A 14,422-nucleotide genomic window follows, 5' to 3' on the forward strand; every position below is an offset into this window, starting at 1 on the left:
TATCAGTGAACCTTCCATATTACTTTCAATAAATGTCGCATTGTCTCTACACATGCAATTATGTTTTCCTCCAATATCACAATATCCGGAGCTAATGTAATTATAGCATAGAACCATAAATTTAATTATGAAACAGGAAATATATAATGACTTTATTATTTCCTTTAGGGCATATTTCCTTCAATGTGGATCTCTGCCCTGAAGATGTACCATCGGTTGATGGCGGGTGAAGATTTCTAAAGTGAGTGCATGAGGTGATCGCCGAGGGTCTGCTAGACCAGAGGTGTGCTTCTTTTTCACCTTAAGGTGAATGAGTGATGCCCATGGTAATTAATTGGTGGGAAGTTGTTTATATTTTTAAGGCATAAGACCCTGACGGCATGTTTCTTTATCCATTGTCACGTTTATAGGCGTTGAGTGGTGGTTTCAGGTTTCGTGATGTATGCTTTTGGCGGGTCTTTGTTGAATAATATCTAAATAAAGACCGTAAGAATCGACTGATGTAGAGGCTAGGGCTTCCCCTTTTGGGGGAAATATCTCAAAAATGAAAACAAGGCCCCCGCGTCGTCCAGCACGGGCGACACTGGCGGTGGAAACCCTAGCCATCAGGCTCGGCCACCTCCACTCTGCCCCCTCCCCTACATCGCCGCCGGTGTGCTCCGGCGGGGAAATCCCGTGCGGTGTAGGGCGGCGGCAGGGATCTCGTCTCGCGTCGCAGCACGGGGGTGGGCGCTAGGCGCAGCGGCGACGTCTCCTGGGCGGCGGGAGTTGCTGGGCGGCTCCAGCACCCCTTGTTGGTGGCATGCGGCCCTACGGCACCCCTCCTTATCGGGTGGCACTCCCCCTCACCTGGCGTTGCTTTGGCAGCGTGGACCTGGAGCAAGGTCTTCCCCTGATTCCACTCTTGGGCATTCTACTGGCTCGGGACGGCTAGGCTAGTGGTGTGCTTCCTCGTCCCGCGTTAGGTCAGCGTGCGGTCCAGTTGTGGTTGGTGGTGGCCATGGTTTTGTCGGGTGGTCAGTGGATGCCGTGGAAGTGGCCCGGGGCGGTGGGTCTGCAGCTTGGCTGTATTGTGCATGGACGCCGGGACAGCAGCCCCGGAAGATTCGTCGAGGCCGTGGCTCAAAGAGGTGGAGCTGGGGCGAGGCTTTGGTGGAGTGGTTCTCTTTGGGCTGCGAGGGTGGCAAGACAACCGACTCGGCTGATGTGGCTCCCTATGTCTGATCGGCGTGGATGTCGGGACAGCGGTCCTAGAAGGTGGCTGCGTTTGGTGTGGTGGGGCGCATCATGGAGTGAGGTGCCATGGTGATCTTCGTGTGGTGGCGGCGAGCTGCAATGCGGTTTGCCAACCACGGTTTTGGCGGAAAAGCTTCAACAATTTGGCGTATGGTGAACTCCGCGCGAAAGCACTACATCGGTGCCGGCGATGTCGGCATCCTCGAGCGTTGCTCCCCTCATTGGAGGCATCGTTGAGGAGCTTCTTCACCTCCCTTGTCGCTTCGAGCCTCGGACTCTCCGGGAGAAATCCTAAGAGCATCTCCATTCGCGTCCCCCAAAACGTTCCCCAAACACATCGGGAGCGAGCATTTGGGGGACGTGTTTCATTTGTGCCGCGTTTGGGGGACGTCGCTCCCCAGCCGCGTCCCCCAACGCCGCCCCCAAACTTTAAAATACTTCTTTTTTATTTAGTATATAGAAGAAATGTGTAGGTTAAATAAAGCTGCTAATATTCAAAGCGGTGCAACATACACAAATTACATATAAAAACTTCGAAAAATATAAACAAATTTACACATAAAAAATTAAACTACTTCTTCTTTGATGGCCTCGCCTCTGTCATCCTCACGGTGGCGCTTCCTGCTCGTCACCTCTTCTGAAGAGGCGGTGTCATCCGACGCATCGGAGGAACTTGTGTCCTCCTCGTCGTCGACGGAGCTCGCCGGCTGCGCCTTCCGCTTCGCTTTCGCCTCCACCTTCGCCCGGGCCGCCGCAGCCTCCTCAGCCTCTTTCTCCTCCTCGGCCTCGGCTTGCTCGGCCTCCTCCTCATCCTCCTCGGCCTCGGCCTCCTCCTCCTCCTCGTCCTCCCATTCCTCGGCGTTGTTCGGCGGCGTGGAATCATCGCCGCTGCTGGGCTTCCGGACTCTGTCCCACCAATGGCGCCATCCTGGAGACTTGCCCTCGCTGTCGGTGTCTGATGGAAGCCCGGAGAGGTCGCTCATCGTGAGAAGCTTGGATGAATGGCGGCCGGTTGAAGATCCGAAAGCGCCTACGTAGGGTCTTATTGAGCACGGATGAACGGTGGCACAGATATCCAAGAGACCGGCGGTTGCTCTTCCGCAGAGTTCGCGCTCCATTCCGGAGGTTCGCGTGCCGATCAACGCGGTTGCCAATGCGACGGTTCCACTTCCCGACAACTGCATCGTCCCTAGGTAGGCGGCGGCTGAGCGTCCGTCCATGAGTCGCTGACGCGTCGGTCCCGCCACGTCTCGCCAGTGTAGCGGGGACGGGCTAGGGGCGCCAGACACCGTATCGGGCCGCGCCGGACAAAAAGAGGCTTTGGGGGACGCGGCTGGGAACGTTTTTTTGTCTGACGCGCCCCAAATCCCTTTGGAGGGCGGTTTGGGGGACACGACTGGAGATGCTCTAAGCTTTGGCTTTTGCCACAGTGAGCGTCAGCGATGTTGTCATCGTTTCTGCTTTAGGGGCGTTGCCTTGGAGGTCCGGTATTCTGTTAGCCAACGTTGGCTTCCTTTGCTTGGCACCTTTGTTGCCGGCCAGGCGTGTGCGTGGTCTCAGGACCGGTATGGATGTCGGAGTGGTGGCTCGGAAGCTCTTGTGTTTTGAGTGACATGTCTTCTTGCTTGGGCGGAAGTGGTGTCGCCTCGTGTGGTGTGCGGCCTCAGGGGCGGTGTAAGGTGTTGGGTTGTATCGATTTTCGCCAGTTTTCCTATAAACTGGCCGTGTGGGTTTGGGTATGTCCCTTAACATACCTCTCCTTGGTTTTCGGCTAGTTTTCTTTATAAATTGTACATTTTTTTTCTCTTCTTAATGAAAAGGCAGCTGCTGGTTGGGCTCCAAAAAAAATCTCATCCTTGAATTTCTTCCTTCACCTATGCAAACTTAGAGGAGCCCCTTTGAAAATAAATTCATTTCTAATATTCCAGATTGCGTGAGAAATCAGCATAGTAATCTCTGGTGAGAAAGGTTGATTAATCTTGGCTTTCAGATCGGCAATCACTTTCTTGATGACTTAAGGATAGCAATTGGAGGAATCCAAACTGGACAGAGATATAACCAGTAGTGAAGTGCAATGGGGCAATGGAAAAACACGTGATTCCTTGTCTCCAAAGTTGCCTGATTACACATGATGCATGTATAGTCATCCATAGGAATGAAAGGCTGCATAAACAACAATTCCATGTATGTATAGTCATCCATAAAGAAAATTTCCTTTGTAACATTACACTGTTGTAAGCCTATTATTATTGTACAACATCTATCTAGTATAGAAAAACATGTATCTAGTATTTACATCATCATTAGCCAACGACAAATAATCGCAGATCTACCGCTCTGTTCCAGATTTCCTCCAGTCTGTCAACCCATTCCAAACATCGAACAAACGCTTCCACCGGAGCTCCTGTCCCGCGTGGCGCCTCGCTTCTGCCTGCGCCGCTGTTTCAGTTTCCATATCTTCACCCCCTGCAACATTGTTCCAACTCACTATCTTTCAGGTTTCTGAACTTCACATTTCAAACCTTAGGAATGAAAGGCTGCATAAACAACAATTCCATTTTACCATTGGTGCTTTCAGAACGCTCCTGCCTCTCGAGTTTCTTAGCGAAGGTCTTAGCCGCCATGAACACGTCCTTGGGCCTCTCCCACCCGCCGCCAAACACGCCATGCCCTTCCTTGGGCTGTGGACGTGACATGAACTCCAGCGGCAGGAGCTGCTCGGCCCCAACCCAGTGGATGCAGTTCACAGGACAGGACTCCACAGCCACCTAACATTGCACATCAATCGTCTCATTCAGAAAATTATTAAGCAGATTAAGATCCATGGATATGTTTCAAACAGCTGCACTGATGCTAATTCCAGATCAGCAGAAACTCGGACCATCTGGACTACCTGGATCTGCTGCTCCACGTCACCAAACTGCACTTCGACGTGCGCGCTTCCAAGAACATCATCCATGGCAAAGGTCTCACCAGCATGGTGAACACACTCCCTGCACCCTGTACATGGCAACCTGCATGTTTGAAACAATGATGTTCTTTGGTCGGAAATATCAATACTACCGTACCTATGCATTTGTTCTCGTCCACAAAGAGAGCCTGGCTTCTCATAGGGCCATTCCAAGAACTGTAGCCCTCCCCAGTGTAAACGCTCCCAATGCCTCCACTACTCTTGCCAGCATTCCTGGAACTATTCCTCATCAACACTTCATACGCCTCGTTCAGCAGCAGTGCGTAGTCATGACCCTGAACAAAAAATTACCACAGTTTAAATTCCACAAGACAAGAGACAGAATAGAACAGATCCGATATCCTGCATACCAAAACAGTTGTTTCTTCCCTCTATTCACCTACAGCTGAATTTCTGAGAAACTAGGAGTAACAAACTGAACCCAAAAAGGTAGGGTAGATCAAAGCAGGCGCAGATGGACGCACCTTGTCGCCAGCGATATCAGGATGGTGCTGCTTCTGGAGTTTCCTGTAGGCTTCCTTGATCTCCTGAGGTGTGGAGTGGATTGCTACTCCAAGCACCTGGTGGTAGTTCCCTCTGGCCTTTCCCTTTGCTGTGCTGCAGCACCTGATCATGCTCCTCCTTCTGTACTTGTTTGGTCCAGTCAGTTCATGGTGAGCTGATCCAGATCTGAGCTGCAGATAGTAGCGATCAGTAGCAGCAAGGGTGCTGAAGAACCCTGCCATTTGCTCTCGTCAGGAGACTCTTCCTGCCTCTGGTTGGCAGGAAACTGGGTATTAGTTCTCTTCAGATATTTGCTGCTGATAAGTGCAAGAAGATGTCATTTTCAGAGAACAGATATTTACAGGGATCTTCACATGCTTTTACCTATTGGACATGATAAAGGAGAGGACCAAAAGCAAGCAGACTACTGATATTTACCGGGATCTTCACATTCTTTCTACCTATTGGACATAATAAAGGAGAGGACCAAAAGCAAGCAATCTACTGATATTTTTACATTATAATTGCGTGTATAAATATTTATTGCTCAAAAATGTTTCCTCTGAATTTTTTAGTAGGTTCATATTCCTCATGATACATACACTTTATTGGTGCAAATACAAGCTCCAGATAATACAGTATATGGTTAAACCTTATTCTGAGCATATATGTATGATGTGTTGTACAACTATGCATGCCATAAAGGCTCATATATCCCACTACTCTACAACTTGAGCTGCCTATAGGTAAGTATTACATCTGTGGTCTAGTCTGGACTACGTAGATCTTCCCATCCTTCACTACTCCCTCAACGTCCTGTGGTGACCCGTAGAGCTCCTCAATGGCATGGCCAGCCCGTGCAATGCTTGAGAGAATTGAGCTTCGGAATCCAGAGTCTGTGATGAGAGCGTCGGCCGTGTAGTCGAGCACAACTTGATCTTCCTCATCCATAGGGACACTGAAACAAGCGCACTCCTTAGCTGTAATGCTAAATGAATTCTTAGCATGTGGGTAAACCACGTCTAATGAAAGACTTCACTAACCTATCATACAGTCCTGCTCCAGCATAACCTTCCAGATCCTCACCATTAGAATCTGAACGGAAGATGATTGATCGCTTTATGAAGAGACCAATTGGCTTACTTGGGTAACCCAGTACCTATCAATGGGCCGCATTTAGCTCAGGTAGTATTTAACATATGACCAAACTAAGAGATACTCGGAAATATTGTTCACCTTGGGAGAGTCAAGGTCATCTTTCTTACACACGAAGCTCATGGCTCGGCCAGGATAGGCTCCCACAAGTGTCTCTCCAAGTCCTTTCACCACTTCAGCGTATATCTCAGAAGAATCTCCAGATGACGGGTTCGTAGTATGAATGACGAAGGCATAGTCTGCGTTGACAATTTCTTGTACAAGAACAGCCATGGAAAGGTAGTCATGATCGAGCTTCACCTTGCGTGTGCTAAAATATGCTCTTTCGTTCCATTTTGATGCCCAGACCTAAAACGGAAATTTAAGTGAGAACCAAATCCCACATTAGGACGTATTAAACTATTTGCTATTTATCATGATTAAATGCTCTAATCATCCATAATAGATTTAGCTGCACGGTGTGGGTCTATTGATCCCACAAATATATGCGCCTATGGCCAATCCATGGCGTTTCTAATAAGAAATTGACCCAGGGAGATGCCCAATCTGGCTTTGTCACTGCTATGAATTGTAGGGGATCAGACCTTTTTAATTGCCATCCATGCTTGCTCCCAGCGCTGGTCACTTTCATCCCCAGGCCAGGGCATTCCAGAACTTAGCATCTTCTCCTTCAGCTCTGTAACCTGTAAAGGTAGTAGAATAAATTAACATGATAAACAAGGTTCCCATTTGCAATAAATGCAAACAAACAATTACTGATTTTTCAGAAATAAACTGTAGGAGAAACCCTTGCAGTAAAAATGAAAACCTAAATTGTGTCCATGCAAACTTGAACCGAGATGGTGGGATTGTACATTTTCTCTGCCAATCAAGTGAGCCAGGCTCACTTCTTATTAAGGCACGCAAAAAACACTTCACCGGCTTTACATCGCAATGCAATATCTTACCAGTTGAGCTGGAGCAGTTAAATCAAGAACAGTTTTCCGCATTTCTCCAAGAGCACTAAAATCATCTTGATCAAGTCTACCCTTCAGCATCTGTATGTTTTGTGCTACTTCCTGTCATTAAAGGACAGAATAATAAACTGCCTCATTGCTTGGAAGATCATTAATTATTTCAGCTGTACCTTTTGGGATAAGAACATACCAATGAAATAGAAAGATAAATTGAAAAAAATATATTATTTATGCTAGAAACTTCTCTTGTTGAACATGCAAAAGAAACAGATTTCCCCAACCACTGTGTACAGTGACTTTGATATTGTGTTGCCCTTTCACCAATTTAATGTCAAACAAGAGCCACCAACCTTATTGGTATCATCTGACAAGACCTTCTCGAAGGTCCCAAATGGTATCGCAACTGACGTTGGGATACCAACCCATGAAGGTACTTTTCCTTTCAGGTATGCTATGTTGCGGGACTTTGCTCCAACCTGACAACAGAAATGTGAGCATTCGAAAACTAGTGCAAGGAAAAAACAAAAGGAATCCAAAAGAGCAACTATTTGTTTCCTGATTCAGTCTGAAAAGTAACATTTTCCAGTGAATAGATCTGTATGATTACCATTTCGTCAGTGAAATCTTCCGCTGATATTGCATATTTCCCAAGGAACTTCTTCTTGACTAATGACAAAGATGGTATTGCTTCACCAACTTGTGCATTTGGAGAACTTGATTGCATGAGTTCACTCTCTGTAATCTCCCTACAATGTGGTAGAGACGAGATGTAAACTTTTGACAGAGGACTGAGGATAGAAGGAGCATTACACAACAAAGAAACTATAAAATACTAAGGCAAGGGATTCCAGGTTGGCTGTGATACGATTGGAGATACTCGAACATAGGAAGCGCGAAGTATGATCAACTTGTGTTAATCTACTGGCCATCAATACAGCACAAGATTTTGCCAACCATATAAACTAGTCAATCTTACTGCCTATTGCTAAGAGAACTGAAATTATCCTTCAAATAGCAATCAGTAGTAGCTCCCAGTAACTAGTTATCCTCCACGGATATGAATTACTGAATAAAAAACTACTCTGACAGAAACTATTGATCAGATATATGCAATTCATAAATAAATAACAAAACCTACCTATATGTGACATCTGCAGAAGTAGTTTTGAATGAAAACACCTTCCCTTCATGTCCTTGAAGTTCAGACAGGGTGTTCGGGTCAAAGCATGTCGCGAACAACACCTTAAACAGAAAAAAAGTAAGACATGTCAGATCCACACAGGAAAAGCATATTATCAAAACTTACAACATAATTGTGTAGAAAAAAAAAACCTTGCAATTCCTTGCTCGAACTGACACATGGGACAGAACATCTGGCATATCAGGTGTTATCACGCCAACAACACCATCAGGTATTTCCTCCTCTCCCTTGACACTCTTTGCCACAAGGATGGTTGGTTTGTCGTAAGATTTGTTTTGAACAGAAAGCAACTTATCAACCACTACAACATAACCTGTTACTTCGACTGGGCTTATAACCTGCCAACTGTTAGTAGAAGATAGATGTCAAACACAGAGTAAAGGAATATAATAAAGTAAGATGTATAAATTTGGCAAGGATGAATAAGTAACACGATTTAAAAAATGGCATGTCAATGCACAAAGGATCATGGAGTAAGAAATTACAACAGTCGTCATGGAATTTAAATTTTACCTTCCAAGGTGTGCGACATTCCTGAGAACAGGGTCAAATCGGTTCAGAAGAGCAGACAAAGTAGCAGCTGACCCACCACGAATTATTTCTTCTGTGAAGATGTCAACCTGCCAAAACAATTTTTACGACTAATTCCTAGATGCCAAAATAGAATAAAACTAAACTTCACAGAACACGTACTGCCCATTCGTCAACATTCAGTAATGAGCCAAGATATTCAGCCGACGGTTGCATCATATTATAGTATTGTTCGCCCTTGCTCGCAAGGGCAAGTCTGGTTCTGTCAAGACATGCTTTAGCGTAAAGAGCCCATTGGTCATCTTTTCTCTTAGACATTTCCATGGCTTGATTCCATCCCTTCAGGGAACACGTTATAAAAAAGTCATCATCCTTGACAGTCATAAAATAGAGTTCATGCATGACTTCAAACAAAAGAATACCACATAACCGACAAATCAAGATAATCTAGTATACAAACAACATCAAATGTGCATCCATGCAATTCAAATAGTTCGAACTTGATGCTTTTACATGATACAAGACATGTAGGCATGTTAGCAAAACATGGTCTGCATTATATTTCAAGCATATTAAAGTGTTAAAAACTTTCCAAGCAATAGAGATACCCATTACTACATGGCAAGGAATAGCTAACAAGTTAAAAGAAAAAAATAAGAGAAAGACAATTCAAAGCAGCCATCTGACATACAAAAATAACTATACCATATGGCTATGCATATCAAATTAGTTAACAATGAAGATAAAATATTTCGTATCTTGATAACGTGAAAGAGAACATCAAATTTACCTTTAAGCAATATAAGATGTCTTCGTTGTCATCAGTGGACAAGGCAAGATTTTCAAGAACAAGACCGATGAAGTACATAATTTTCTGGACAAGGCTAACATGTTTGAATGAGAAAGAACAAGCACAAATAGTGAAGTGACACAGCAATATTGGAGCAACCAACCTCTGGCGCTGCATCGTTAAGCTCCTCATACGACCTTTCAACTGCTGTCCTGAAAGTAGAATCAAGAGCAATGTCCAAAAAGATAAGATCCTTCAAGCGTTCAGATGATTCAATGAGCAAAGGGCGTAGTTCAGCTCGAGCCTCCAATAGCCCCTACAAGGTAGCAATTCAACATTGGCAACTCGTGATTCATATGGCAATAAAAAAAAATGGTGAAATGGACAAATCAATCAGTTCTGAGAAACGTAATCATTTGATGTGGAGAAATAACCCTCACCTCAAGAAGTGGCTCTGCTGATTTATCCTCAACATGGTCAAGCACAAACTGAAGCAATTCCTATTCAAGAAATCGATGCCAAGAAGTAAATTTCACATACAAAAAATTAAATGTGTTAATAAAAGAAGGCAATCATTAAACTTTACAATATAAAAAAGTAAATGTGCTAAGAAAAGAAGGTTAGGATTCTTACAGGAAATCCAGATGATAAACCCTTCACTGGGTTAATTTGAACACCAACCATGAAACCTTCACCCTGCAACCAAAAAATTCATTTCATTAGATATGACCATAGGTATCTAAAGCATTTTACCAGAATCATCACCGATGGAAATGTTACCTCTGATTTGTATCCCATACAGGTTGCTATAGCAGACTCAAGATCAGCACCAGAGTGCACAGCCTACGAAATGGAAGAAGTAGAATAACATTCAATCACAGATAAGGAAATGGCATTTGGCATTTTTCTTATGCTTCGACAGGAATCAAAATGTCACTACAAATTTCCATTGGCTATGTAGCTGACAAATTAAAACCTTAATTTGTGGCATTAGTATGATCAGAAAGACTACGCAAAAGGTTCTAAACTTGATTAGAACTACATGACTGCCCTATGTAGGGATGGCATGCATGAAGAAATAGAGATAGACGATCTACAGCCATCAACTACATTTTGATACATAATGATTAGTTGATGTCTCCAACTTGCAAATGAACATGTAGATATCTCTATTTCGTTTATCCAAGATAGACGTTTTGCATACCTTCAGGCTTCTCATATAGTTGCCCAGATCACGGAGTAAACCCTCTTTCTGGTCACTCCTGAATTTTGGTTCTGAATGAATTGCACGATCATAGCTCAGCAGACGTTCTTTATTTATGCCATTTTTGTTCAACGTGTCCCAGTAAACACTGATATCAAAATCACTCTTGATATAATCAATTATTGCCTGCCCACACAGACATAACCATCAGATCCTCAAAGCCAAAAAAAATGCTATGATCAATTCAGAACATTAATTACCTGACATATAACTACATCATCTGGGCTTGTATTGTTGTGCAGTTTCTGGTGCCATTCTTCCATCATCCCACCTTTGCAGTCATTATTTCTCTACAAAATCAGTAAGCAAGTTTTTATCGACAACCCAAAGGTAACTCATTGACTAGTTCATAAACCAACAAATAAAAATTACTTGATAGTTTCCTAGGAGTATTATTTTTTTACCTGGATTACTAATATTTCGTCACGGATACGCTGACCAACATCACCTTCACCCCCACGACCAACAGCAGACAATATCATTCTTAAGATCTCTCTGTACTGTGGGTAACTTTTATACATATTCTCAAGGTCATCTGTAAACCTGTCTTGTGCTTTGCTTATCTCACTGCATGGTTATAGATCATTATAAGATGCCAAATCAGATGCAACTGAACCCTAGTTTGTAGGTGTGTTTGTAGCGGTTTACACTTCTGTTAATTAAGTGGGCTATTCTCACTCTTATTACTAAAATGGCAATTTGCCATGTTTCAAAAAAACAGTTTCAAGTCTGCTGAATTATTTTCTATTTCCATGAAGGTCGTCGAAGAGGAAAGAAGTATGTACCGTGGTTTCACATTGTAGTTCTTGTTCCATATTAATTGCCTGGTAGACATGAATCTAATCCAAACAAAAAGTCCAACAATACCCAATAGTCCAGCATCTCTGGCTTGGTCAACTAGATCTGCTGCAATATTAAATCTACCAAGGAACACAACTTAATTCATATACTTTTCAGGATAAAATAAGTCATTTTTAGTACAGATACTTGAGCATCCGACCTGTGCATAAAAGATCGCTGGGCATCTTCCTCCAGATCTGCTATTCTTTCCAGGAAAGCCTTTGCAGTGCCTTTACCGGCATCACCCGTATCCTTTGTAAGAATAGATATGAGAGTTTATTAGTCCAAGAGTCGCACCAGAGTTGAACAAAGGAATAATTCGAGTAGCAAGGCTACAAATATACGAACAATTGCCTTTGCCTTCTTGGTAACTTTAGTCTTAAAATCCAAATAAAAATCAGAGTCATTATTTTTTATCCATGTTTCACCACGTCGGAGAACGAAGGGCATCCCCTTGTATCCATCGTCATCAAGTTCTATCTCAACAACCTGGATATGAAGAAGTCCTGAGCTGTTCATACAATATCTAAAAGAAAACAAAAAATAGGTTCATCAAATTGTACGTACCTGGTATTGCAAACCATCCAATTCAGACTCAACGAATGAAGTTTCACATGCCTTGTCGAGCAATGCTGAGCCAGAAGGCGCTATGCTTGAAGGAGGTGCCTGCACAATTAAAAAGCACCTCGTCATTACAGTATATTGAGATTTTCTTTCAGATACTGAGTTTGCAAACATAAATGTATAATTGTACCGCCCACTCTCCAGCCTTTTTTGCCAGTGCCCAGTGCAGAATAAGTGGCTCCACATCGTTTGTTGCCAAATGAACTCTGGTCTTACCTAGAGCCTTTGTGGCAATTGCCTTCAGAATGGAGAAGTTCAATTAGCTTGGTCAAAACAAAGCTTAGAAATATGAAATATCTGCCAGGCATCCTAACCAGTATCTCCTTATCACCGATCTTGAAAAGCTTTCTGCTTAGGACGTCGCAGTCATCCCCCTCCTGTAAGGACTTTGTGAAGAGATCCAAGACAGTTGGTTGCTTGGGTGCAGCTTGCACTTGCTCTTTTGTGACTCCAGGCTTATGCTTATTAAGAAGTTGTGTGATATCTCTGTTTTTGCGCTGAATCCTTTCTACCGAGTACTTCTTCTTCTTCTTCTCTTGCTTGGAAACTTTCCTTTCAAGCTCCTTAGTTGCGGTAGCATCCCTTTCACTTGACTCGGGTTTTTTAGTTAATCTAGCTCGCAGCTTCTCCAATGGAACACCTCTGCTTAATTCCTCTGTTAACTCTGCTCGTGCTGCTTCATACTCCACCTAGATAAAGATGAAAAAAAAACATTACTTCGTGAATTAAGTTCCTTTTCTCATAAGACGCAAACTGATATTAAAACCTGCCTTCTCTTGGTCAGGTGTATATGACTGCTTCCCATTTCTTTCCCAACGAAGGTATGACTGGATCTGCACAAGATCCTCTGGCACCACAGCAGCACCGGATGCACCTTGCCCCTGATTGCGGCTTGTCGGGAGCTGGATTAGGAAATTCTTGCCGTTGTTTTTGAACCTGTCAAAAGTAGGGTGCTGCATTGCTGAGATCTTCTGCGTTCGGACAAGCAAGCAGGGCTACATTGTAATCGGACAGCGCGACTCACCATTTATTCCGTGCCTCGTCGAATAAAAGGAACTCGATGGCTTGGACCGCTGGATCGTCTATCTCGACTCTCAGGGTGGAGTTGTCACCTGACTGCACGGTTACGGACAGGGTAAAGACCGCCATCCATAGATATTTTGTCGTTAAGGCATAAAGCAAGTGCAAGCAAGATGTACCTTTAGAAAAGGTGTCCTAAGGGCCTGGTTCTTGAAGGTTGTCGTTCCGTCCGGTCTTCGGGATGGGAGGAGCCATTCTCTACAAATCAAAACATGCAGAGTAGGTGAGACAATATCAGCAATGCAGCACCCTGCTTTTGACAACCTAAGCAGCTGGATTAGTGAGTCTTCAAATCAAAACATGCAGAGCACGTGAGAGTATATATGATGATATGTTGTAGACATGCTCTGGTGGGCAGCAGATTTACCCCCTGTCCGGGCGAAGGGCGCCCCAATGCAGGACCAGGGAGCCGCTGGTGTTGGTGGCCTCGAAATTGATCTCGGCGATGGCGCCCTGTGGCGCCGGGTTCACCGTTACCTTCCGAACACAATGCATCAGGAGAGGAACTGCATCAGGATACATACATACCACAGAAACAAACAAAATTCGCGGGAAATAATAACTGATCCAGGATATATATGCTAGGCGTTATGAGCACCTGGAGCTCGGAGTTGGACTCCAGGTTGAACCTCCCGACGACCTGCGCGCGGCAAGACAGAAAAGGAAGCGAGGTGAGCAAACCGTCGAGCCGCGCTTGCTGGCGCGCGCTAGGTGGAGTGGAAGGGGAGAGTACGCACCTCCGGGGAGGCGCGGTCGGTGGAGGCGGCGACGGCGCGGGGCACGAGGAGGCTGCGGCGGGAGACCGCGAGCGGGGCGGCGGCGAGGCGGCGGCGGACGGGCGGCGCTGGGTGGTGCTGCAGCTGCTGCGAGCGCGGGCGCGACGCCGGCGAGGACGGGGACGCGTGGATCCCGACGGCGCACCGCTCCGCCGCTGAAGCCGCAGAGAATCCGCCCATAGCACGAATCTCAACCACTCGCGCGCGCGCACCACGCTGCCGCTGCTCTGTGGGTGGCTGCTCGGATCACTGGCTCTTCCTTCCTGCCGGAGACAAATGAAACGAAAAAAAATCAAGCAATCAAGCTAATAGCATCGGGCGGCGTCGTGGAATGCTCTGCCCACTCACGGTCGACGACGACGACGAAGCTGAACAGGGCGAGGAATGGGCGGTGGCGGATGCGGAGGAGAGAAATGGGCGCGGGTGTCGGGGCCCCGCGTCGTCTTCTTCTCTCTCCACTCCCGCCCCGAAGAGTGTGCGTGTGGTCGAGTGAATTTCATGGAGTGGCGTAGATG

At 45.3% G+C, this 14,422-nt stretch overlaps 2 protein-coding genes across 3 annotated transcripts; both read right to left on the bottom strand.

The window, feature by feature from the left end:
- Positions 1 to 3,404: 3,404 nt before the first annotated feature.
- Positions 3,405 to 4,992, bottom strand: LOC127316971 (chaperone protein dnaJ C76, chloroplastic). Its single transcript, XM_051347478.1, has 5 exons — positions 4,672 to 4,992; positions 4,305 to 4,482; positions 4,130 to 4,236; positions 3,800 to 4,004; positions 3,405 to 3,702 (listed from the first exon to the last, which is right to left on the bottom strand). The coding sequence occupies exons 1-5, from the start codon at positions 4,930 to 4,932 to the stop codon at positions 3,566 to 3,568; spliced, it is 888 nt and encodes a 295-aa protein (XP_051203438.1). The 5' UTR covers positions 4,933 to 4,992; the 3' UTR covers positions 3,405 to 3,565.
- Positions 4,993 to 5,214: 222 nt separating this feature from the next.
- On the bottom strand, positions 5,215 to 14,411 carry LOC127316969 (alpha-glucan water dikinase, chloroplastic). 2 transcript variants are annotated; one of them, XM_051347473.2, is made up of 32 exons: positions 14,256 to 14,411; positions 13,869 to 14,170; positions 13,730 to 13,771; positions 13,499 to 13,608; positions 13,251 to 13,329; positions 13,076 to 13,167; positions 12,822 to 12,987; positions 12,366 to 12,740; positions 12,182 to 12,289; positions 11,995 to 12,093; positions 11,782 to 11,916; positions 11,588 to 11,679; positions 11,373 to 11,507; positions 10,992 to 11,154; positions 10,788 to 10,877; positions 10,528 to 10,713; positions 10,104 to 10,166; positions 9,957 to 10,019; positions 9,764 to 9,823; positions 9,487 to 9,639; positions 9,324 to 9,407; positions 8,696 to 8,872; positions 8,516 to 8,622; positions 8,134 to 8,347; positions 7,940 to 8,043; positions 7,409 to 7,547; positions 7,152 to 7,277; positions 6,793 to 6,903; positions 6,430 to 6,528; positions 5,927 to 6,193; positions 5,734 to 5,849; positions 5,215 to 5,648 (listed from the first exon to the last, which is right to left on the bottom strand). In XM_051347473.2, exons 2-32 carry the CDS (start codon positions 14,085 to 14,087, stop codon positions 5,444 to 5,446), a joined length of 4,179 nt encoding a protein of 1,392 aa, XP_051203433.1. In that variant the 5' UTR covers positions 14,088 to 14,170; positions 14,256 to 14,411; the 3' UTR covers positions 5,215 to 5,443. The 2 variants fall into 2 exon arrangements, with proteins under 2 accessions (XP_051203433.1, XP_051203432.1); XM_051347472.2 differs by having other exon boundaries at positions 11,776 to 11,916.
- Between the last annotated feature and the right edge of the window lie 11 nt (positions 14,412 to 14,422).

Source organism: Lolium perenne, chromosome 7 (assembly GCF_019359855.2).
Source record: "Lolium perenne isolate Kyuss_39 chromosome 7, Kyuss_2.0, whole genome shotgun sequence".
Lineage (NCBI taxonomy): Eukaryota > Viridiplantae > Streptophyta > Magnoliopsida > Poales > Poaceae > Lolium > Lolium perenne.

Excerpts from the sequence above, each read along its gene's own strand:
- LOC127316971 (XM_051347478.1), bottom strand. The coding sequence starts at position 4,932 with ATGGCAGGGTTCTTCAGCACCCTTGCTGCTACTGATCGCTACTATCTG. Across the intron at positions 4,483-4,671 it reads CTGATATCGCTGGCGACAAG|GGTCATGACTACGCACTGCT; the intron begins GTGCGTCCATCT and ends TTTTTTGTTCAG. Across the intron at positions 3,703-3,799 it reads GCGTTCTGAAAGCACCAATG|GGGGTGAAGATATGGAAACT; the intron begins GTAAAATGGAAT and ends ACAATGTTGCAG.
- LOC127316969 (XM_051347472.2), bottom strand. The coding sequence starts at position 14,087 with ATGGGCGGATTCTCTGCGGCTTCAGCGGCGGAGCGGTGCGCCGTCGGG. Across the intron at positions 12,988-13,075 it reads GACGAGGCACGGAATAAATG|GTTCAAAAACAACGGCAAGA; the intron begins GTGAGTCGCGCT and ends TACTTTTGACAG. Across the intron at positions 8,044-8,133 it reads TTCGAGCAAGGAATTGCAAG|GTGTTGTTCGCGACATGCTT; the intron begins GTTTTTTTTTTC and ends TTTCTGTTTAAG.